General features: G+C 43.6%; 1 protein-coding gene across 3 annotated transcripts in view; it reads right to left on the bottom strand.

Moving 5' to 3' along the window:
- GEMIN5 (gem nuclear organelle associated protein 5) overlaps window positions 1-25,211 on the bottom strand; it is a 500,185-nt gene that overhangs the window by 324,780 nt on the left and 150,194 nt on the right. For all 3 annotated transcript variants that reach the window (XM_086931243.1, XM_086931244.1, XM_086931245.1), the window contains 4 exons: window positions 11,443-11,624; window positions 7,186-7,337; window positions 6,260-6,373; window positions 5,647-5,779 (listed from right to left, as the gene is read on the bottom strand). In XM_086931243.1, coding sequence (XP_086787369.1) covers window positions 5,647-5,779; window positions 6,260-6,373; window positions 7,186-7,337; window positions 11,443-11,624 — 581 coding nt within the window. The remainder of the gene's footprint in view (window positions 1-5,646; window positions 5,780-6,259; window positions 6,374-7,185; window positions 7,338-11,442; window positions 11,625-25,211) is intronic.

Raw genomic sequence — 25,211 nt, 5'->3', positions numbered from 1 at the left:
GAGAAGTTGCAGAAGTGGATATACCGTTAGCCCGTATCTACCCTGTAGGTATTTTAGGAGGAGTTACAGTACATTCCCCATTTTTAATTGTATTGATCTGTGGGTTTTTGACCATTGCCCTTGTTTTATTCCTTGTTTAGTTTTAACTGCGATTGACGGCTCTTTATCACATAATCTGGAACTTGCTTTCTCTAAAAATGCACTTGTAAGAGAACACTCCTGAAGGTATAAGGTACTATTAGAACCCCTATCTTTGGTGTTTAATCCAGACACTGGTACTATTTATTAGACAAATCCCTTGATCAGAGTTTTTCGGTCCTCTAACGTTTGAATAATATAAGAATAATTTTATAAGAATGATGCATGATGGTTCAGCCAATAGGGCAGTATGTATAGTTGGTTTATTCTGTGAACCAGCAAATCAAATCTTATTAGTTTGTATTCTAACATGTATGTTGTTTTATATGTTTTTTCAATAGATGTTATAATGCAATGTGGGAAGATTAAATTGTTATCCTGAAGAAGGCGGGCAGTTATCTATTTTGGACCCGCCGAAACGCGTCGATGCTTTTTATCTGGCAATACTCCACGGATACGTGACTGATGCATTTTATACGCTCTTGAGTATCTAGTTTAATATGTTTTCTACCTAGAGTCTTTCTGCATCAAAAATTACTTATCTATAGGTCTCAGTACCATGTTGTTTCCCTGATTTGATATACATTGTGTCTTGCTGTATTTCTGTCCCACTGTTATGATTATTGTGTTTCTGTGAAATGTTTTAACCTGTTATTCATAATGTACTATGAATTTTTAACTATATAGTTGCTGTTGTCACATTTTTAATAAACTGTCTGCTTATTCCTTTTTAATATCGCTGTTACTTTTGATTTGCTTTTCTGGTTCACTATGAGGGTAGAATAAACCTGAGTGTGCTACAGATATTCTGTTGGATGCTGAGTGGCTGTAAGAGTGGTGTATTATATTGATGTATTATACTGGTTTCCCCGGGGAATTTTGTTTAGACAATTGTCTCTTGGTACCCTACCCCTGTGGGAATTTTGGGTCCCTCTCTCCTCTTTTTGTATGCTAAAGGTCCTCCCAAACTCTAAATGAGGCAGGCGGATCTCCAGTTCGGCACCGTGGTATGGGTACTTCGCCGCCAAACTATAAATGGCCCCCTTGGTCCTTTAAGTCCCAATCCACCACAGGAGCTCATTTCTAAAGCCCCCAAGACCTCAGAGGAGACACTTAGAGGCTCATAGGTTGTCAGGCACACGCAAACAGCAGGGTTCAGTCAAGGACCCTGGTAAACTGAGCAGTTCCAGGAAATCCTGCTTGTAGCTTGTTGCATATCTATATCTTGAAACAGGAAGTCAGCCTTACAATGCTTGGAGTTACATCTTTGTCCTGGGTACAAGAGGGAGCAGGTTCAGGGCTCCTCCTAGGCCACAGACAGCAGGTCCTCTTCTGTTTTTCCTCAGTTCCAGAAAGTGTTCTCAAGTGGGTGCCTGGAGATGCCACATTTATGCCTAGAATGAGCTATTGGGTGGGAATGAATCCTGGACATGCCCTAACCAATGGGTTAAAAGTTCCCAGGGCCAACCTTACCCACTTTGGGCAATTTCAAGATGGCAAAGGTCTTCAACCACACTTGCTGGGAGGGTTGAAGGGGTGTGTGGGGAGGGTATTATGGCAATCCTAGTCTCCGTCTCAAACTAACATTTATCTTGTAGGACAAAGCAGGGTTTATTAGCAACCAAACGGTGAATACACAAAAAGTGCCTCGCCATCCCGTTTTCTCTCTTAAGTGTGCCTCCCAGCCTTATATGTAAAACCCAAAGACAGAAGTCTGGTAAACCAAAGCAGATTATTCAGCAACCAGACAGTGGATACACAAGATTTATCTTGGCTTCCTGTCCTCTGCCCCAAAATGTTATATTTAAACCAAGCACACATGTCATGCAGTATTTGACACTGTAATGTCAAAAGGATGCTCACAGACCCCCCTTCATATTTTATGAGGTTCATTATTGCACTTTAAGGTCAGACTATTGTTTGCTCCTAGTGGACATTTAACACCCGTTTCACACCCATTCAAATTTTAATCCCTTGTTCGGTGAAGTTTTAGAGTATATGAAAATAAGCCTCCAGAAATTTCAGGCAGGGAAAAAGTAACTTTCTAGAGGTTATTGATCTTTAACTTTAATTATTAATCTGACTGCACCAATGAATTGGATTTATCTTAACTTATTAAAATGGTTGTTTAATTATTTTTCTAGCTAGTCTCATTCCAGAGATAGAGTTTTAGGATTTTAATCCAGATTATGGTTTTCTACATGGCACAGCTAGGGCTGCCACAGTGAACAAGCACTGGCGTTGCCAATAGTTCTCGCAGTAGGAAAGTTGGAGCTATTGGTTTTGTAAATGACAAAGCCCTTTATGTTTTTATATTGAAAATAAAAATAAAAGGCATTGTTATTTGCAATTGTAGTAGCTCCAACTTTCCTACTGCGAGACCTATTGGCAACGCCAATGCTTTTTTAAATTTCTTTGTTCAAATGCCACTTCGAAAACCGAGATCTGTTGGCTTGGCCAGTGGTTGTTCAAACTTGAGAAGTAATGTTCTGCCTCAGTGACAATGCACCACAAAGCTAAAATGAAAACCTCATGCAAAATTAATCAGCCCTTAATGAATATCTGAGGATGCCACTCACCTCACAGCTGCAGCACGGACGTACTTTTTTTATTATCCTTATGTAAAGCCTCTTTGCCACAATAGCGCTCATATGGTGTGTTACGTGCAGTAATATAATTTGAGAAAACCTCCGGACTGCCATTCACTTGGAAAATGAATGAAGTCTTCATTTTAGCCAAACGCAAATGGCGCACATCTTAAAACCCACCTGCAAATTTTAATGTTCAAAATAATTGTTAATACCGTTGCTGCGTTGCACCCTGCAGACACTATAAAAACTCAAAAGCATTATTTTTTGGCAGCTTCTGCCACCTTGAAGGCAATTTTTTATTGCTATTTAGTATTCGAAGTAGACCTATACCTACGTCGAAAATGCTTTACAGAGAATTAATCTGTCTAGCTCTTTCATGCCAATGCTTGTAGCTAACAAATAAAGAATGTCGGAGAGATCTATTGTTTGAAAGTTGTGCAGATCCAGTCAGAATAATCACCTCAGCATATGACTTTGTGAAACAAAAATAGTTCCTAGCATAAATATATGTACTACCATCTTCTCGAATCTCGAGAATGAATTATTTTGGTACATGGAGAGTAAATTCAATTTCAAAAGTGTGAAAAAAATACATCTTCTCCCTTCGAAATAGTTAAAATGATGAAAAAAAGCGTCCAGTGCTTGTGGAATGTTCCTTTTGATTTGGGAGCAAAAAAACACATTGGTATGCTGGGACAGACCATGAACAGGCCTGTGCAGAGATCACTACACAGCCAGCAGCACTCGGTCTCCCTCCACTCGCTTCAGTGAGCAGCCGAACAACTATCGGGGGCCGGGTGCAAATGCAATGCACGAGTTATGTCTGCGAGGTTTAGAAATGCTCGGACACAAGAATGTTTTAATAATTTGCAAGGGTGAAGATTTTACGAAAATGTTACACAAGCACGTCAATCAAACTAAGAAATGAACGCATCTTCTTCTTTTACTAGCTTGGTTACCAAATACACACTATCTGAAACAAGGGGGGGTGGGGGTGGGTTGGGTTCACAAGGAAGAGAACAACACGAGTGGTGGGGGAAAACCACGAGGGAGACGCACGTACGGAGACAAAGTGAAAACAACACGTACCTGATAATGAATGCAGAGCGGCCGGGAAACTGAAAGTACGAATAATTAGGGGAGGAGAAGCCCTTTGATGTGCTGGGCTGGCCGTGAATGCGCGTGCTTGTTTGGTCACGTGATTCACGTGAACTTAAAGAAAACTGCAGGAACAAAGCCCTTGGTTTGACGAGGATTTTCGAGACATGAATTCTCGCTCCGCTCAATGCGCTTGCGCGCATTGAAAGGTCGCGAGACCTAAAAATTGCTTTTGAAGGATATTTACCATAAGGATGTGTTAACGTTAATTTCCTAATTTACCTATTTTTAAATACCACGCATCTTCCTTTGTGAGCCACAAGGGGTGACTTATTACTACCTAAAAAAGGAGATTTTCTTCTTTCAAAGGGGATTATTTTGACAGGTCAAGATGCCGTTTTTGCACTGCAACAGTCAGGTTACACTGGTAGGCCTGAAGTCATGTTTCCACTGCCACTGTAGCAGATAGCACACTAGGTGCTGTAGTCTACTAGTGGTATTTAACTTCCAACCCCTGCTTACATCTGGTACCAAATACTAGGGACTTATAGGTAAGTTAATTATAACAATTAAGAATATGCCAATTTGACCATACTTAGAGGGGGAGGTAATGCTCATAGGGTTCAAAAGCCAGCAAAAATATAGGGTCCAACAAAAGGAAAAAATCTGGGGCGACCACAAAGAAAAGGCAGATTTCCTACACCCATTGTGTTCAAAGGTCTGTGCATCATTTTTAACTTTTCCTCGTAATAGATCCTCTTACATTGAACAACTATTCAAATGATACACACTCATGCTATCCGGGTTCTACTTCTGCCTTCCTTTTGCTAATTGCCTGGATCAGGAAGTTTGGTCAAGGTTTCTCCTTTAAGATGACGTCCCTCTTGAATTCTCTGCCTATCAACCTTTCCTCCATCCTAAGGTACATGCAGCACAGGAAAGCCTTCAAAACTTGACTTTTCCAACAGTGGGTCAGTCAACTCTGAATCTAGCTTTTGGATCAAATTAAGCAGAAGAATTCATGCCTCCAGGCATTAGCACACTTAACAAATTTGGCAAATAAAGCATGCAAGTCCACTGCATCTCAATGATTTCATGCCTCAACATTTTTCGAGTAGGGTTCTACTTTAAGAGAGACACCAAAGTATACACCTCTTTGAGGGAGAGTGGCTACTACTCGCAAACAAGTCTATGTGGCAAGTGGTGTTGTGATTATACTCAGGCGCAAAGACCTTGTTAAATGTATCACTGTGGGGAGAATGCCCACATGATTTCGCCTAGGAAAAGAGTTCTGTGGTATGTGTGTGTTGCTAATGAACTGGTGAGTGCTGGGCTGCACTAGAACCCGCCAACCCCTCCCCCCGATGGACTCCTTTGTGCTGGGCATCTTCTTCGGCATGTACATAGTCTCCTTTGACCTTCTTTGAAAAGGATGCCCCCTGTGGATGTGGAAGGTAGACATCACATACCCTTTGCTTTAGAGCAGATTTTGGGCAAGATTCTTGACAGCAAATAGAAACCACTTGTGGTCACAGTGCACTATAAAAAAAACTACTAGAACAAAATATTTACAATAAGCAAATGTACCTACCAACAAACAAGACAAGTCAACTGTTCAAGGACAGGCTATAATCCCATACTAGTATTCTCTGTAGTGCATTATCCTAATGCCATCACGCTCATCCTTAACACCTAAGGTGTGCACAAACACACACAACATCCTCACCAATGCTATTTTCATCCCAAGCTGACAGAAAAATATAATATATATTTAAGGAAATCAGTTTATATTCTGAGAAGACAATGACTGCAGAATTACCCAAAGCAGCTGGTGACAATCTGTGTAGGTCGTCCACGAGGCCAATGGACAGTTAGCCAAATGCGCTCCTTCACCATGGGGTCAACACCCCCTCCCCGCCTCTTCAAGAAGGGCAGCTTAAGAGTCATCATCCCTAGAGGGAAGCAACAATGAAATGTTCAGTAGGAATAAGAAATGCAACCTTTCATCATGCTAACATTACAACCTAATCTATCCTCCTAACCAAGTACCCCAACCCTAGATATGAATCCTTACAAGCCTGTCTGTCCTTGGCCGCACAGTGAACCAGAAGGTCTCCATGTTAAAAGTTAATCACTTTCTCTGCTCATTCTGTATTCCCCTTTGATATATTATTACCCCCCACTCTGAAGTCTACATGCTTCTGCCCAGTCCGCTCTACTCATATTTCACCCATCTGTGCCCGCTCTTCCCCAGTCAGTATACACATTTATCTGCCATGTGCACTCTACTTGGTGATCTTCTTGTCCTACCATAGGTATGTGTTCAGTCTGAATTCCATTGTAACAAGTCACATATGCAGCATTTGTAATAAACTTCTGCTCTCTGCATCGTACCATCTGATCAGACAGTCTTCTACCAAGCGTAAACTCACCTTTGCCTTTAGCAAAGCTCCAAATACGGACGGTCTGGTCTTTGCTGCCAGAGGCTAGGTAGCAGCCTTTGCTCTCTACATCTGGCAGGAGATCCCCATTTGTAACCTCAGGATCTGGAAGCATAAAAGGGAAGACAGAAACAAAGTGAAGAGGGAATGCCAGAAACAAAAACATAATGCAATACTAATGTATTCAATGCCCAGGATACCCTTGTGTGACAAGTGAGCACTAGGTTTTCTTGGCACACACTGCAACATTAATACAGGCACAGTATAACCATTTTGCCAACAACGCAACATTGCTATGTAGACCAAATTGAAGTGTTTACAGAGTCCACCCATTGACTAGAAAAAACTGAACCAACACTGAATAAAAGCAGTCGGGAACTCCCTCTGTCTCTGATACTTCTTGAAACCGCAGACATGCAACTCGGTCTCCCAAAATGCAGCACTTCTAAAACTATCATTGGGGCCCGCTGTCTGTAGTGTTGCTCCATTTAGCAAATAGGACAAGGCATCAACAGTGAATGTCCTGCCAAAACACAGTATTTTAAATAAGTATCTAGAGCCCCATCAAGTGTTTCAGCTGCAGTGGTGAAGGACATTTGGGGGTCATGACCGCAACAGCTTTTGTAAGGTTAACATGCACTCTGGCTGGTTTTGCAGCAAGGCAATCCTCATAACTGTGATCTACAATAGCTCCTGAAAAAGCGAGGAACTTCATAGGGTCAGGAAAGGAATTTTGACGAGTGTTCCCTAAAAAGGCAATATGCACTGTGTCCTGCAAACTAGGGGGTAAGGCGGGAATAATCTTTCAGCCTTGGAGAGATCATAATATGAATTTTTGTTTTGCTTTCCTGTGTTTTGGGGCACTTGGGAGCAGTTGCATGTTGAAATGCAGCGTGTAAGTACATAGTCCATCCTACCCACACCATCCTCTGAACGCTGATACAATACTTCTTCTCTTGGCACTGGACACCAAGCTATGGAGTGTATCTCATCGTCATGCCCACGGAATCGGCAAAGGACATCCCCTTTCCGGCTGATGTCAATAATGGCAATCATCCCATCCTTGTATCTAAATACAGAAGCAGAAAAGTAAGAATTCTTGAACTAAGTTGTTTCGGCACAATGAGACCATTAAGAAAAGAAAACGTATTCTAAGTTTCAGAAGTATCAACTGCTCAAACAGGTACTAGTGGTGCAATGTATCTGAAACACTGACTCTCTTATGCACAGAGGCTATCCTCTTCCCTCAACAGCAGGCATGTATAAAATTAAATATTCACAGCACAGAAGAGACCAAGATAGCAATTAAGAATGCAAAGTTAAGATGGGTGAGGGAATGTAACCAGTTGCTGACATAGTTGAGGCATAGTTACTCAATCAAATTTATCAGCCAACAAGAGTTTTACAATCAAACCAGAATAATAATCTTATGATTTTGAGATGTAACCAAGTTTCACAGGTCGAGGAGAGAAAGATAATTTGCTGAAAGTTTTGAGACCAAGCTATGAAATTCATAACCTTACATTGTAAGCTCATTTACAAATTTAAAGGTGTTCAGAACACACACGTAAGGCTTTTCTTTTGCTGAATGCACCATATGAACGTGAATTCCCTTCCTTAAACTGCTTGTGGATGACTTTCTGGAGACTTGTCAATGTACTTTATTTTGTGATGTACCTTTACACTCATGGCAGAGCATTCTGGATGCTTATGCTTGTGTTTAGAATAATTTATGCTATAGTATTGTATTTTGCGGATATGTGAGTTTTTTTCTGCACTTAGACAAGGGTTCTGGGGTGATATCAGTGACACACAGAAGATCCAAGCTTTCCCAGTCTAGTGGTTAACAGTGTCAGTTACCGGCTATGATCTGGCTACATTGTCGAGGTAATGGGGCCTGTTTTCGTAATCTTGATGCTCTCAATAAATACTGTGGTATAGACAAAGTGGTCCCAAGTACTATCGATAGATATTATCTTAAATGACTTCAAAAGAAGAATATCACAACATTGTTTTTAATCACAACGTGTACAGTAGAACAAAATTCATAAAATACATCAACAATTAATCACAATTAATGCCCCTGAGGGAATAGGAAGGGAAGGTGGCGAGTGGAAAGTGAGGAAACTACACAAATGATGAAACACTGGTCATGATGACCTCGATAAAAATTACTAATAATTGATTATGACAAACTAAAAATAGCATTTCATAAATTATTTACTTCAATAAACTCATGCCTCATGGGAACAGAATCATAAATGATATATCAAAAAAGAGGCTGGGAGAAGGAAGGAAGTGCGACGTTTCGACCCAATTTAATGCAGGTGTACGATGGAACCTTGCTAGAGGGTCTTCATCAGGACAGAGACGGACGAAGGGCAGGTAACCTGCGTAAAAAATTATTTTATCAAAGTTAAAAATGGTCCAACTGATCCATAATCAATATAAGAATATTTCGCAAGGTCAATGAGAGAGTTATCCTAAAAGCACTGTTAGTGAACTAAAGGCAATTCGAGGAATATGTTCAATATCAGCGAGAGATAAACGAGACATCACAAGGTGAAAACAGTGTCCTCGAATTGCCTTTAGTTCACTAACAGTGCCAAGTTAAGTCAAGTCAAGACTAACAGTGCTTTTAGGATAACTCTCTCTCACTGACCTTGCAAAATATTCTTATATTGATTATGGATCAGTTGGACCATTTTTAACTTTAATAATATAATTTTTTACGCAGATTACCTGCCCCTCATCCGTCTCCGCCCTGATGAAGACCCTCTAGCAAGGTTCCATCGTACACCTGCATTAAATTGGGTCGAAACGTCGACACTTCCTTCCTTATCCCAGCCTCTTTTTTGATATATCATTTATGATTCTGTTCCCATGAGGCATGAGTTTATTGAAGTAAATAATTTATGAAATGCTATTTTTAGTTTGTCATAATCAATTATTAGTAATTTTTATCGAGGTCATCATGACCAGTGTTTCATCATTTGTGTAGTTTCCTCACTTTCCACTCACCACCTTCCCTTCCTATTCCCTCAGGGGCATTAATTGTGATTAATTGTTGATGTATTTTATGAATTTTGTTCTACTGTACACTTTGTGATTAAAACAATGTTGTGATATTCTTCTTTTGAAGCCATTTAAGATAATATCTATCGATAGTACTTGGGACCACTTTGTCTATACCACTTACTCACCCAGGTCCCAGTGACTTATTGGGTTATCCCGTGTTTTTACAGCACTCAATAAATACTGGTCAGTTCTGTGTGGCGGGTACGGCCGTTTACCACTGGTGTCTCAGAGCTACCATTATTGGTGCACTCCAACTGAATATCTACATTATTGCCTTTGGCAACTTAACTCTGCAGAATTAGCAAACTCAAGCTGTCAAAGCAGTCATCTGTAGGAGGAGACAGAGCCACAATAATAGTAAAATCCACAGACTCCGACCCCTACTCCCCCAACTAAAAAAAGAAAGATGTTCCCACCCAATTTTGAAAAAATCATGCGTTCAAAGATAAGCTCAGTAGTCTGTGTCCAAACTATGGTGGGGCATCTGGTAAGCCAGTAATTATGGATTATAGAGCACTTGGCAGCATCACTGGAAGAGCCCATCAGTGAGAGGGAGCAATCTAGGTAGCAGAAGTAGGGTACCTAAGCAGAGTCCCTCAGGGATACTACACACTAATGGCCTCCATTTCAGAATAGGCAGTTGTGAACAGGATTTTCATATTGCGAGGACACCCATGAAACTTGGTTGACTGAATGGGCTCTCAAGTTAAAAGTAGTTCAGATCAGGGGCCCAGGAACTAAGGAAATGCAAGTTCTTGCCTTAGCCTGGAATGAAGGCAATCAGCAGGGAAACGCAATCTTGTGCCTACACCTTCACTTCTATAAACACCATTCAACTTGTCTGCAATCTCTAGGTCCAAAACACACCCTTTTCAACATAACACCACACAAACAATGTAGGAAAGGGAAGGACCTTGGTTACATAGGACTTGTTCAATTTTACATAGGAGGGCCAGCAAGCAGCTCTCAATGAAAGTTGCAGATCAAAAAGTACCCCTAACCAACCAATAGTCACACAACAGATTGATATAAGGGTGCAATAGACCACTTTACCTGTTGGTGAAGGTACACTTTGGGGGCACCCCCTAACCAGTAGCGCCTAGGCTCTCATGCGTAACCTGAAACAATAAGTTACCACTCACTTGATCTGCACACTTCAGAGTTTACTGGGAAAGTTACCAAGGTAGGTTGTAAGTCCCTGGTGCGGTGCCCGTGAATTTACTATGAATTGTTGCTTATTTTATCATTCTGGCAGACCCAGTATATTTTTTTATGCAAGAGACCCATGTAATGTAGTCTCCTGACATGTGCTCTATAGGATATCACTGTGTTGCTCACCAACAGCATGCTAGAATCTGTTGGGTGAAAAAGGGTTGAACTAAAGTATATATGTATATAAATATTTTTTTGTGAAAAGGAGTGGTAGGCGTCCCCATACCCACGTCGTGAAGTTACTAAAGGCCGGGGGTAACAGATTAAAGTAATTGACTACAAACTATTTTATCTGTACCTAAGATGGGAAATCGACTGAAGCTCTCCCAGGTAAGTTAGTACAGTAGGCCATAACTGTGACCCCGATTCCCACTGTTTGCATGTGATATGCATAAGACAGGCTTGGCTACATGAGAAGTGGTTCTGCTTGTTGGGATCCCAATTCAATGCATTTAGCCTAGTTCTTGAAGCTGTTCTGTGTTTATTGTCAATCATGGCTTCAGTCCTTCCTTCTCCGACCTTGATCGTATCCTATACTATCCATATTTTTGACAGCATAATTGTACCAGAGTAAAGAATTCTTTATCCTGAGAAACGATAGTACAATTACAAAACATAGCAAAAATAAAAATAACAAAATGCTCAAGTGCTGTTAACTATACATTAGGCTAACTGCATCCCTCTAAACATACAGCAACACTAAAATACTGCAGAAAAATGCAGCTCCCCAATCTTCTGGATAAGTTATATATGGGACAAACAATTCAGCAGTGATTTAATAGAAAAATATGTACACAAAAATTAGAAAGTCTTATGCATTCAGTCACAACAATTACAACAGTATTAGAGTTCTAAACAAGGGGCTAATGGAAGGAGACACTTACCCCAAAGCTACCAAATTTTCATGGTGTGGTGAGCAGGTCAGGCAAAATATGGATCGTGGTTCTGGGAAAAGGCGCTGAGGCTCATCACGTTTGTACCAATGACAAACCACAACACCTTTCTCATCCCCAGATACAATCAAGTCTTTGACAAGTGGCGACCAGTGCACAGCTGTGATGGTATTCTGTAGAAGAGCAAGCAGATAGGTGAAAAGGTAGCCAAACTTTAATCTAAATCTCTCTTGACAGTACGGCAATCAGCATATTAATTGGCTATAAAACAGAAATACATTTAGGACTAGGAAGATACAATTGATTCATAATCAGATGGCGTTTGATACACACACTGCGTAAGATTAGCTCTGGAACAATTGTGTGGGAGTGTCACAGCATATTGTGTTGCAGGCCTTTATGGCACTTTTGGGTGAGATCACTCGCAACAGCCAAGGGAAAGAAGAAATTGAGTTCATTGGCGAGTGCAGACAGTCATATTATTTCTCGATTGGCAGTATTGAGGTTGTCTAATGGAAAAGGGCTGAATTTTGAAGAGTTCAAGAAATCCAAAGCTGCTTCGGCCACACATCTAGAAATGTGGGAACTACGAACGAGAAAAAGTAAAATCAGACCTAGATGCACTTGACTTCCTACTTTCTCTGTAACCCCCTGTAATGAACAAGATCAAACTCTGCTAATGCCAAATTCATAAGTATCATCTAAATCCAAACCCCAAGCCACTTACTCCAGGAGAAGTACATGCCTTTTAACTGAACAAGGCAAGGCTTGACTAACTTGCCACCCCTTATAAATGAAAATTACTTTTCAGGATATTCTGCTAGACACCTACTGATGACATACATGTCATGACAGGCAACCACTGTCATTTCCTATGCAAGAATCCTGATCATTTGTTTGCCATCTGCTGGTGAATAACCAGTACATGCCTTGCCCAGAAATACTGCTGTGACTAGATCTATGCTTGTCTGAATACGAAGACGGGCACAAACTTGGGAGAGGGATAGGCTGTGAGTGAGTAATAGCTAAACGATTAGTAGATGTCCAGGATCTGCCCCCTATGCGTGCTTTAGCAAAGCGAGATATGCAAAGCAAGTTCTGAGAGTTGGACCTCAATTATCGTTTTTGTTGGTAGCAGCATAACTGGTGTTTAAGGTAGCTAGGACATCTGCCATGCAGCGCTCGAAAGGCCATTGTTAAGGCCATAAAATCAATCCTTTCGCTACCAGCAGCCAGTGGAGCTGTCTTATATGTGAAGAGATGTGGTGCGGAAACGGTACTAGCCTAATTAATCTCACAGCCTCATTTTGTACCATTTGTAGTCTCTTGACAGATAGGCGGGAAAACACAGGTACAGACAATTTCCAGCCAAGATGTCATTGTGGCATGGACAATGACTCCAAGACAGTCCTCTGGCAGTAGATGTAGACATTTCTTTAAGCTTCTCAATTTGCCAAATCATGAAGCTGCAATCTGCAGTACTTGGGATGCGAATGAGAGATCAGCTTCACATTTTACGCCCAGGTTTTTTTCGGTGATTGCTGGAGTAGGTGGCAGGCTCATTTCTGCCGGTCACCAAAGTCCAGCCGCTGGCGGGAGAGCCTTGCCAAAGAACAATACCTCAGTCTTCTCAGCATTAAGCTTAAGTTTGTTATTGTTCATCCAAACAAGAGATGTCCCTCAAGCATCCATTAAACCTGATGAAGGAACCCGCAGAATGAGCCTTGAAGGAAAACACCAGATGGGTGTCGTCTGTGTATGATATTGCCTTCACTTCCCAATTTGCTATGAGCGAAAACGGGGGGGGGGGGGGGGGGGGGGGTTGAGATAGATGTTGAAGAGAAGCGGGCGCAGGGCTGATTCCTTCAGTACCCCACACCTTAGTGGCTTGGGTTCTGACTGAAAGGGCTGAAGAGCGACCCTCTGCGTGCGGTCTTTAAGATAGGGCTTCTGCCAGGTGAAGTGCTTTCGAGTGAGTCTTCGTTTTAGGAATATATATATATATATATATATATATATATATATATATATATATATATATATATATATATATATATATATATATATATATCCTCTAACTTCCACACCAACGGCGCGGCGAAAGAAGGAGACAGACCCCACGGCTTCAGGCAAGATGTTGCTTTTATTTTATATATATATATATATATATATATATATATATATATATATATATATATATATATATATATATATATATATATATATATATATATATATATATATATATATATATATATATATATATATATATCAGAGCTACTATTGCAAAGCATCAGTTGTCTATAAAGACTCAATCGATAATATTAACATTAAAGAAATTGCATTTGTTCACGTCGGATGAATTATTAATTTTGTGTGTACTGCCACCTACTGGACAAATAATATAATGGAAAAAGAATTTTAATATTTCATCATTTTGCTCAGCAAATTCTTCCACCTGAACAAAGCTGTACAGTGGGATATTTGTATTTGCTTTTCTTTGGGTAACCTACACATTCTTACAGCCAGTTTAGAAAATTCTGCAATAACAAACTGCTTTATCCTGAGCTTTCGGTCTGTTTTGGCCCTTCATCTTTTTTTGTTTTTGGATATTCCTGAGGAACCATGTACAAGATCAACCTCTTGGGCTAAACTTTTTGACAATTAGTTTAATTCAATGGATGGTAAAAATGTTCGCGTGGAAAGAAAGAAAAAACATTATTAGTGAACTTACTTGGGGAAAGAAGCACAAAAAATATTTGAGCATTTACCTCCTTGTCAGCCTTCCCCAGGGTCATAGTCTGGAGATTACGAGGATTATTTAGAAGCAATTGACAGGTTGAAAATACAGTTCAAGAAAGAACCACACACTAATGGAAAGACAAATTCCATACAAATCATGAACTATCTAATAAACCAATTGATACTTATGTTGCAGCTCTACGGATTGTAGCTTCTCAATGTGAATTTGATGGAACTCTTGATCTGTATATCAGTGATCAAATTGTTGTACATTGCTACAACAGAAAACTTCATGAGTAACTTTAGAGCCATCACAATCCATTGATATTGTGAAATGTGCTGAGACAGCCATGCCTTCTATTAAAGGTCTGAAAACAAAAATATTAATGAAGAAGTTGGCATAATCGAACACAAGAATCCATCTGATAAAAATGGAGATAAGTCAAAAGACAACCAGCTAAAGGTCTAAATGAATTGAGTGGGGAATCTGCAAAAGCTTCTGGTTCTCTACGTAAATGTTACAGATGTGGAACATACACTCATTTATTCTAAACTTTACCCAGCTGTAGGGAAGGAACGACTGCAGTGCAAGAAGAAGGACATTTTGCATCTGTTTGTAACAATGGTTTGAAAAAATTAATATTTAATTCAAGATGATGAAGATAAAGAGATATCGGTCAATATGATACTCCCCACTTGTGATCGACAAGGTTTGTATAAAAAAGAAACTCAGTCAGGGGACTGGTTTCAAAACCACAGTACTTCAAAAAACATTTCTGTTATTGACTGCAATCTGGATTTAGTGAAAAATATGGATTTTTTTAACCTTATATTCCTCCTCAATGTGAGATTTCTATTGACAAAGTGCAAACTACAGTTGTAGCTTACTCTGGATCTCTATGCACTGTCATTTCTGGTGTGTTTTTTGCCAAAAACTGGGTTAATGTGTATTTAATTGACCTAAATATTAAGGCTTTTTCTTGTTGATGGAACACGATTGACTTGATTGGATTTTCGGTTTCTGGCCTTCAGTTTAAACAAAATTTGTTTCTAGGTAAAATGTACGTTTCTCCTCAAAAACACTTATTAGGATGGAGGCCTCAGGGATACGTGGGAAACCTGGCACTGATACATCCATTTTATGTTTGACAATATCCCAACCTTTTGAGTTCGTATTAAGTCAATTTAGTGATATTTTCAACAACAAATTAGGAAAGGTGAAAGGGTTTTCCCATGAAATTAAATTAGTTAAAAATGCCATACCGGTCAATCTAAAAAATGAGGAATGTACTCATGTCTATTGTGAGGAACGGCCAGCAAGCTCCCAAGCATATGAACCTGGTAGCATGGACCACATCCCTGTCGTCATAGAGTGAAGAACCCCTTGGAAATTTTACTGACGCGATGGTTACTGCTGTTGGGGCCCGCAACACGAGACACCCTAAACTCGATAAAGCACATACTCTCAATCCAGCTACCTGTGATGCCCCGACTGCTGATTCTTGCGCCCCATCTTTGCGCCACGCGGAGGCACCGCTACGGGACCCTCTGCAATTCCCGGCACCCAGCTCGTCGCCTCCCACAGAGGGTGCAATGGGCAAACCCAGGGCAGAGAAGACCCAGACACAACCTTCAGAAGTGGAATCAGCGCCCCCGGAAGCCAGGAGTGCGGACCCTTCGCGCCATCCTGCTCGGGAAGACCGCAGTGATCACTCACATCGCTTTGATGAACTGCTAGCGGCAATACTGGATATTAAAACCACTCTGGGACCGAAGATTGACTCCCTTAGCATTGAAGTGGGTCACTTGCGGAAGGACCATAGAAATTAAAGGGTCAAGTGAAAGAAACCTAGTCTACGCTGGCGTCGCTGCAACCAACGGTAAATGCAGCGACCACCCAATTGTAATCCCTCCAACAAGAGGTGGACTTCCTTAAACCACGTGTGGAAGACCAGAAAGGACGCTCACGCTGGAACAATGTACGCTTCGTGGGTCTTCCCGAGCGGGCAGAGGGCCCCAACATGGAGCTCTTCCTTGAAGATTTGTTCTAACGAGATGTCCTGCAGGGTAAGATGTTGAAGTTCTTCTCAATTGAGCGGGCACACAGGGTACCAAACCCCCACCCGGGTGCTTTTCCTAGACCGGTGGTGGCTAGATTCTTCAACTACTGTGACAGGAATCCCATATTGCAAGTCACCCTTGCCAGGGGCCCTTAGCAAATCGACAACGCCACAGTTCATATCTACCCAGACTATACTCCAGCTGTGCAACGCCGTCGCTCCTCATATCTGGAGGTCAAGAAATGCTCGAGGGACCACGATGTTCAATATTCCCTCCAATACCCGTCGCGTCTTCGCTTCCGTCACAAGGAGGGCACAGTCTTCTGCAATACGCCCAAAGAGACATGGACTTTGATCAATCAATAGGGCCTGGCACATGAGCCCCCCGCACTATCGACGAGCCCCCCCTCAACCTTGGGGAGAGGAGTTGGCCTAACGGCTAGGGTGGTCGACCTCGGATCTGGCGAACTGGGTTAGAGTCTCGGCAATGACGCTAAACATCCTGTGATTCTGGGCAAATCACTTAATCTCCCCTTGCCTAATAAAAATTAATGTGTCCTTATTTAATGCAACTGGTGCTATGTAAAGTGCTCTGATACCCGATTCAGGTCGAGTTCGCGCTTTATAAAACTCCGAGGGAGAAAAAAACCATGGACATTAGTCGAATTACTCAGGGGCCGGGGCCGAGGTCGGCTGCGCCGCCCAACGAAAGCACAGGCGGCCCAGGAAGGGACACAAGCCAACGAGACGGCGGAACACATGGGATCCCCTGCTTCTTCTCCTAGACAGGACTCGTACTCCGCTGTGATCATGGACCAAACACTGCACATCACGGCCTCGCAGCTTAAGGCGTTGTCGGGCAGTCCGGCTCTCACGCCACACACTGCAAATGAACTGGGTAGGTTTTTCCGAACTCGGAGTTGTTTTCAACTGCAGCGGCCGGACGGCCTACATACACCTACTGAGTGTCAGGCTGAATCACGGGAGGTGGCAAGGACACTGTACGCCGATTCTGCAATACCCTCCCCCAACAAACGATAAGTAGTTGCTATACCAAAACATTTGTTCTTATTTGTTTTATGTATATTTGTTTTATGTTTTATTTGATCCGCAATTTAGTGCGAATGGCCCATTTCCCGTTGGCAAACAGGCCTGGGGTGGGAAGATGGGAACCTCTGATTATTATGTTGATCTCTTTGTATGTCTGCAAACAATGGTGTCTGCGTATGGGCTACACCTGGGTCATATTACGTGGGGACGGTGGTTTACAAGGGGGGATGGAGAATATCTGTCAGTGGTATGCTACACACCACTTTTATACCCTACAACCAAGTAGATGGCGCCTGGGGATTACTCTCTAATGACCTGGAATGTGAGAGGGCAGGCGGGCTGCGCTAAGCGACACAACGTTTATCAATACTTGCACAGCCACTGGATCACGTTTGTGCTGCTACAAGAGACGTATCTCACTACACAAACACTTGCATCACTTCGCAAACGCTGGAGGGGTATAATTCTGGGCACAGCGTATTTAGGATACGCCTGAGGAGCGCTTATATGGGTTGCGCCGGGGACTCCACTGCAAATTAAACATTCCAGAGTGGACTCACAGGGCTGTTTTGTCACTATGGAGGGACTCCTGAACGGATCCCCCCTGGCACTGGTATCTCTTTTTTTCCCCAAACACGGGCCAGTCCATCTTCTTACAAACACTCACACCATCCTTGCTTGCAGACCCTTCAGCCCCCATGTATTGAGGTGGCAATTTTATTGGCGTGCAGGATCTCGACCTGGATTGTTCCGGACCCCCTCTCCTGGAGGCGCAATCTATTAAACTAGCACAACACATGTCAGAATGTTTAGCTAATATGCAGGTCCACGATGTATGGTGCAGGCTGAATCCCCAGGCGCGCACCTACTCGCACTATTCGGCATTGCACGATTTGTACACACGGATAGACATGGTATTCTGCGCTGATAATGCCCTCCACAGTGTAATACATGCTGACTATTTGGCATGTGCGCTTTCCGATCACGCCTGCTACAACTTAACTTGGCCTGGGGCGTGAAGCGCCCCACGATCTCGACCTGGTGCTTACCCAACGATGCACTTGCTGACTCATCTTACCGGGCCACCCTCCTAGACTCCATTGCATCCTATTTTACGGCGAATGAGGGAATTGCCTCGTCGACAGGAGTGGAGTGGGATGCCTTCAAGTCTGTTCTCCGAGGACATAGCATTAAGACTACATATGGCGCCTGCAAAACGCTGACCGCTGCGCTTTGCACACACGAGCTAGCGATACAGAGCTGTGAGCAAAGCATCCATACCGACCCCCAGATTGGTCCCACGCTCGCATGGCATATAGAAACGCGATGGATGACCTTTGCACGTTAGATTATAAAGCGCACCTGGCACGCAGACACAGGGAGGGCGAAAAGGTGGTGAGACTACTTGCGTGGCTACTGCGATCTGACACAGCTCAACCCCCTATCACTGCCATATACACGTCCGCTGGGACCCTAGTAAACACGCAAGACGCCATTAACCAATCATTTTATGAATACTTTACAGCACTGTATGCGGTCCCAGCCATGCAGGACCACACTTCAATTCAAGATTTTTTCACGGGGATACAACTCCCACAGGTTACGCCAGCCCACTATGATGTTCTAGAACACCCCATTGTGCTTGAAGATATCAGACGCAATTGGACAATTGACAACGGGCAACACACCGGGGAAGGATGGGTGGCAAGCGGAATTTTATTCTACTTTCTCCATTCAACTAGCGCCCAGGCTGGCCAAGGTGTACACTGAAGCCTACGAGACGGGCGCGCTGGCGCCCACTTTGAGGGAAGCAACACTAGTGGTCCTGCCCAAGCCGGTCCGAAACCCTCACCAAATGGCTTCCTATCGATGCTGAATGTCGACTATAAGGTCCTTGGAAAACTACTAGCGGATAGGTTAATTACTGCTGTTACCCTGTAGGTCCATGAGGACCAAAATGGCTGGACAGGGCGCAGGGTGAGGCGGAGAAGCCTTGGGTCGCCTCCTTAGATATTGAGAAGGCATTTGATACTGTAATCTGGGCTTACCTTTTGGCGGTAGTGACAGGGTTCGGTATCGGCCCCAATTTTATACGATGGATACGGCTGCTGTACTTTAGACCACAGGCCAGAGTAAAGACGGGTTGCACCTTTTCTCCGTTTTTTTTTATTCACAGATTCTTTTTGCCTTGGCCATGGAGCCATTGGTGTGCAGACTGCGGCAATGGGTCAGAAACTGGGGCCTACAGGTCGATCGACAGTGGCACATAGTGTCACTGTACGAGGATGATGCGTTAATATATCTGCGCGACAGGGGTGAGATACTACAATTGATTATGGACCTTTCAAATACACATGCAAGTGTCTCCGGGCTTCAAGTCAACTGGACTAAGTCGGTGGTGTTCCAAATGGCTCCAATGACACCGGCACAGAGACCAATGGCACCAGACACGCCGTTGACATGCTTGTTCAACACTTTCAAATATTTGGGGGTCCAGATCTACCATCTGGGGACAGATACAATGGATGGGAGCCTCAGACGGGCCCGATCGACTCTCCCATTTTGGTGGAGTTTCCCCTGTCCGCTATGGGCAGGGTGGCCATTTCAAAGATGCTAGTCCTTCCCTGCCGCCTGTATTTCTTCTATACACTCCCCTACCATCTACCTTGGAGAATTTTCAGGGATCTGGAATCCTTATTGGTCTCCCTTACAGGGGGAAACTCAAGGGCCAGGGTGGCACTCCATAAACTTCACAAGACATTGTCGGATGGCGGCCTGAGTGCCCCAAACTATGAGCGATATTATGCAGTAGCTCAACTGCAGTGGCCAATGCGGTGGCTTGCCAAAAGCATCCTCCCTGAGATGACTCCCAAAAAGCCCAGCCAGAGCAGGCTAGAATTTATGATGTCGCAACAATGGGTTCCAGCTTTTGTTAACAACTGTTGCTACGACATAGCAGTGAGATATTTGATTTGAATCCAGTTATTCATGCTAGGTGTCTCTGCCAAAGCCATACGTAGCATATCGAATTATAGGTGAGCAAGAGTGAATTACAGGGATGTCTTTCATAGAAAGGTTCTGAGCGACATCAAAACAACAAGAGCGAATCTCGAATGGACTACGAGGACATTCAGAATGCCAACGTGAAAAACATCCCTGTATGGATCCTTCTTTCAGTGCCTACAAGGAGGCAAAGGAGTAAGAGAGAGCCATACATAACATGGCCCCTTCACTCTGTACCAAATAAAAAATGCTAGACACATTTCAGCCTTTTTATAAGGCAGGTGACTGTGAGAAAGTGGCTCTGTATATACTGTTCCCAAATAGGTACAGTGTGCACAGAGTCCACAGACCCCACAGGTTTGGCAGAGGCTTAAGTTATCTATAACCTTACTCTCTAACGTGGTAGCTTGGTAGCCAGGTGCAGAGGTAGTTAGGCCCAATGTTATCCTACGGACGGCAGGGGGCCATTGGTTGGTGACTGCTGGCTAGCAGGCCTCGCGGCTGCGGGAGATGGGCTCTTGGTCACTTACTCAGGGCAAGTGGGGAAGTGAGATAGGATAGAGGTTGCACTCCCAGGGGCACTCGGGCGGCTGGATGCTGGGTGCTTTTGAGCCGTCGGGTGCTCAATGTTATTCAATGGAGATCTTGGAAAATGAACAAAGGCTGAAGGCTCGGGGACGGAGATTCTTCAGGTGCGACCACCACTTCGAGAGGTAAGTTGGGAAGCTGGAGAAGGGGTGGACACCCAGGAGTTGGGCACAGGAGGTCGTGGGGCGCGGGTGCAGGGGTGTCTTTTGGCGTCGGGAAATCTTACCCTCAGCTGGTCATGGTAGAGGGGGTCCCTGGTTCTGAGGCTGCAGGCGTTTTCTGGTTCGTCGCGGGGGGTCTTTGGGCACTGGACTTCGGGTCCCAGTCTCCGGGGGGGACGTCCTCGTGGTCTTGATTCACTTCGGCGCAGGCCAGGCTTGGCGGGTGCAGAGGGTGCAGGGTTTGCGGTTCTAGGCTGATGCCAGGGCTAGTTACTTGCTGCGGGGAGTACCACTGCTCGCGGGAGACCCAGGTAGTCAGAGTCACAAGGCAGTCAGGTCCTCCGGGGTTTTTGAGGTTGCTGACCACTGGAGTCGCCGGGGTTTAGCAGGAGCAGGTTCGAAGGTCAACAGGCCGGTAGGGCTGGGGCCAAATCAGTTGGTGTCTTCCTCTTTTTTGCAGCTGCACGGCAGGTCTTCTTGTTCCTTGTTCTTCTTTCTTGTTTCGGAATCTGGATCGGAGGAAGGAAGGTTCAGGGTGCCCCTAAATACTAAATGTAGGGGCGTTACAGGTAGGGTGAGGGCAGGAACACCCCCTAACCCGCTCCTCTCCTGTGGGAGGGGGGCAGGAGCCTAGCTGTGAGTGGGTAAGGTTCCCCATCCTCAAGATGGCGGTAGCCCGGAGTCATGCTTCACCAGGTTTCAGGGGGCATCTCTAAGATGCCCTCTGTAGTGCATTTTACATTAAATTCCCCACTGGCATCAGTGTGGGTTTAATGTGCTGAGAAGTTTGATATCAAACTTTTCAGTCTTCAGTGTAGCCATTATGGTGCTGTGGAGTTCATAATGACAACCTCCCAGCACCATATACTCCTAATGGCATCACTGTACTTACAGTGCCCAGGAATGGCCCAGGGTATGCACCTGTGCCCACACCTCTGGCATAGGGCACCCAGCTAGAGGGGTGGCTGATGTATGCCAGGGCAGTTGGTTTGTGGGCATGGCACACAGGGATATGTGCCATGTCGACTTTTAGTTTAGTTCTGCACCAGGACACTCAGCCTGCAAAGGCAGTGTGTTTCAGGGTACAGGGCCCCTAAGGGTGGCACAATAAGTGCTGCAGCCCTTGGGGCTCTTCTCTGGTCACAATGCCCTGGGTACCTAGGGTACCATTTACTAGGGGCTGACATGTGGCCAGAGATGCCAATTGGGTTTAGGCTTTACTGCAGTTTTTAGGGAAGGAACACAGGCCCTGGGTACCTGATTGGCAGGGACCCAGGGCACACAAAGGAAAAGTGCATCAGGTATCAGGCAAAAAGTGGGGGGTTACTGCAACAGAAACCCACTTCCTTACAGTGACCCCTTCCTCCTTCCCCCGCATCTGTGGAAAAAACATGTATGGTTCTGAAGCACAACAATCCTGGTCAGCCTATCTTTAGTTAAGAAACATCCAAGCCAGTGAAACTGTTAACCTTCACTTAAGGACTGACAATCATAAATAAACGTTAAACCAAATAGAGGCTTTCCCTTGTTGATAGAGAAGTCTGCTGAATTCAATTTTTTAAACCTGGGCTCATTAAAGAAAGGACTCTTTTGAAGTAGACGTGTAAACCTCAACTTTTGTACCTACTCTTGCGTGGTTCTTTTTTGATAGAACCCAAAGCAGGAAACAATGAACATGACAAGACCAAGTGAAATGATTAATATTTTTCTCATGAAACCTACATACTTATCTCCCTTTCCTTCTGTCTGCCTCTTTTCTTCATGGGACCAGATGGCAGATTAATTACTTACTGCCCGTTATGCCGACTGGTATGTAGGGCAGCAACAATGGAACACCACATTTGTCAAGTCAAGTCAAAATATGCTTTATTCGAGATTTCACTCATAAATGCAAGAACAGTCTAAATTTAAAAATACAATTACATTTTCAATCAATTATATTAAAAAAAAAACTAAAGCATAATATTTACAGTTTATGACTCGATATACAGTTCCAATTTTGAACAATTTCATACAACGGAAGTTAACCATTTTTAAAAATAATAAAAAAGTTAAAAAACACCCAAGTATGACAAATTTGTCATAAAAACATACATAAAACATACGGACAGTTTACCCAGACAGAGAATAGTCAAATGACTAGCAGTCTCTGTCTGATCGACCATGCCCATCCAAGATATTTGGCAGTTGCTATTGATATCCATATCTCACTGCTAGTGCATATAATACGCAAGGCAACTGTACTACTGGTAGTCCCTAAATTCTTGCACATCAGTTTTAATCATACACGTCTTGGGTCCGAATAGGCTGTGCAAGAAAATAAAAAATGGCCCGTAGTTTCTTTAGTGGAACCACAAACAGGGCAACTAACACTCAACCCACCTTCCCATTTAGCTGTCAAAAATCTAAGGGGGAGTGAACCTGCTCTTAATTGGAAAATAAGTTTTCTATCACCAGGTCTAGTTATACTATCCCAGTAGAGTTCCAGAGAAGGATACAACTTAGCCTCTAAGAATCCTTCAGTCATAGATCCTGAACTAGTACTACTCCAACCCCGGGAGGCTACCTTTTCCCAATAAATTTCTTTTAGAGCACTTTTAGTAGGGAATATTGCTCCAGCTGGGTCTGACCAAAGCGAACTCATTCCAAGCTCATTCAAGATTGCTTTCAACGATTTAAGCCACCCGTTTTTATGAATATATCCGCTTTGATGATATCTAAAAACCCCTCAGCGTAATGGGAAAGCTCAGGCGTGGTCAAGAGCCTTCTCCAGTACAGAATAGGTCGAAGCCTGACCAAGTCTGTAACCGCTTTTCTGCCCAGATCGTAACTAAGGGGCAGCAAGGGAGTATTTTTCGGGACACCAGTTATTGCCCGGAAGAACTTATTTTGTGATATTTGTAGGGCAGCCACCTTCTCGAAACCATATAGTGCGTAGCCAAGAGCCTTTGCTTCATATACCTGCAGAGCAGGCTTTACAGGTTTCGTCAGGGACTTTCTGTGCTCGGAACTAATAGCACCTGATAGTTGCCTGTGCCTCAATGTAGCAATATCTATATGTTGGCATCATCCGCTCTTATTTGAGATGTGGATACCCAGATACGTAAAAGTGTTCACCACTTCTAAAGGACGACCATTCATAATAATTTTAGATTTAAAACTGCGATGGGGATTAAAAATCATAAGTTTTGATTTGGTCACATTGACCTCCAGGCTATGCTCACCGCAAAATAGATCAAAGATAGACAGTGCACGCTGTAAGCCACTTGGGGTCTTTGATAGGATAAGCGCGTCATCTGCGAAGATTAAAATAGGTATTTTTGTACCAGCTAATGAAGGAGCGTCCAACTTTGCAGATAACATGCGGGATACGACACCGTTAATGAACAGTGTGAAAAGAGTGGGGGCCATTGAGCAGCCTTGCCGGACGCCCCGCTCAACCGGGAAGTCCGCTGTCACCATGCCCTGCCCCCCCCCCACTGGATTCTAGCAAAGGTTACTTCATGGAGCCGCATTATCAGTGTCAATAGATCATCTGGTACACCCAGGGTCTTAAGAACAGACCACAGCTTCGACCGCGGTACTAGATCGAAGGCAGCCCGTAAGTCGACAAAAGCCGCGTATAGGCTGCCCCCGCCCAGCAACACGGTCTTCCATTGGAGTAAGTTAAAGCGGAAAACCTGATCCACAGTACTTGTGGACCTACGGAATCCCGCTTGAAATGGTGACAGCGCATCATTATCCTCAGCCCAGTCAAGAAGCCTGTTCACAATCACACGCCCTATTATCTTTTGAATGGTGTCAATAAGGCTTATCGGCCTGTAATTGCCGGGCTGGGATCTGTCACCTTTCTTGAACACTGGTATAATTACTGCTCCCTGCCAGGATGTCGGTACCTCTGCACCCTTAGCAATATTGTTAATAAATGTACTTACACCAACGTTCTTGGTCATTAATAAAGACGTCGGCAGGAACACAGTCTATGCCAGGGGCGCGCCCGCTATTCACGGAACTCAAAGCCACCAGAATTTCTGACTGAAGGAATTATCTTTGAAGTGGGTATGACGTGTGTCCGCTGGAGATGTAACCTGTTTTGCCTCGGCATACTGAATTCTGATAAATGTTACCCACTCTTCTTCCGGAACATTGTTATTTG

Source organism: Lissotriton vulgaris, chromosome 7, assembly GCF_964263255.1.
Source record: "Lissotriton vulgaris chromosome 7, aLisVul1.2, whole genome shotgun sequence".
NCBI lineage: Eukaryota > Metazoa > Chordata > Amphibia > Caudata > Salamandridae > Lissotriton > Lissotriton vulgaris.
This window is presented reverse-complemented; position numbering and strand designations above follow the sequence as displayed.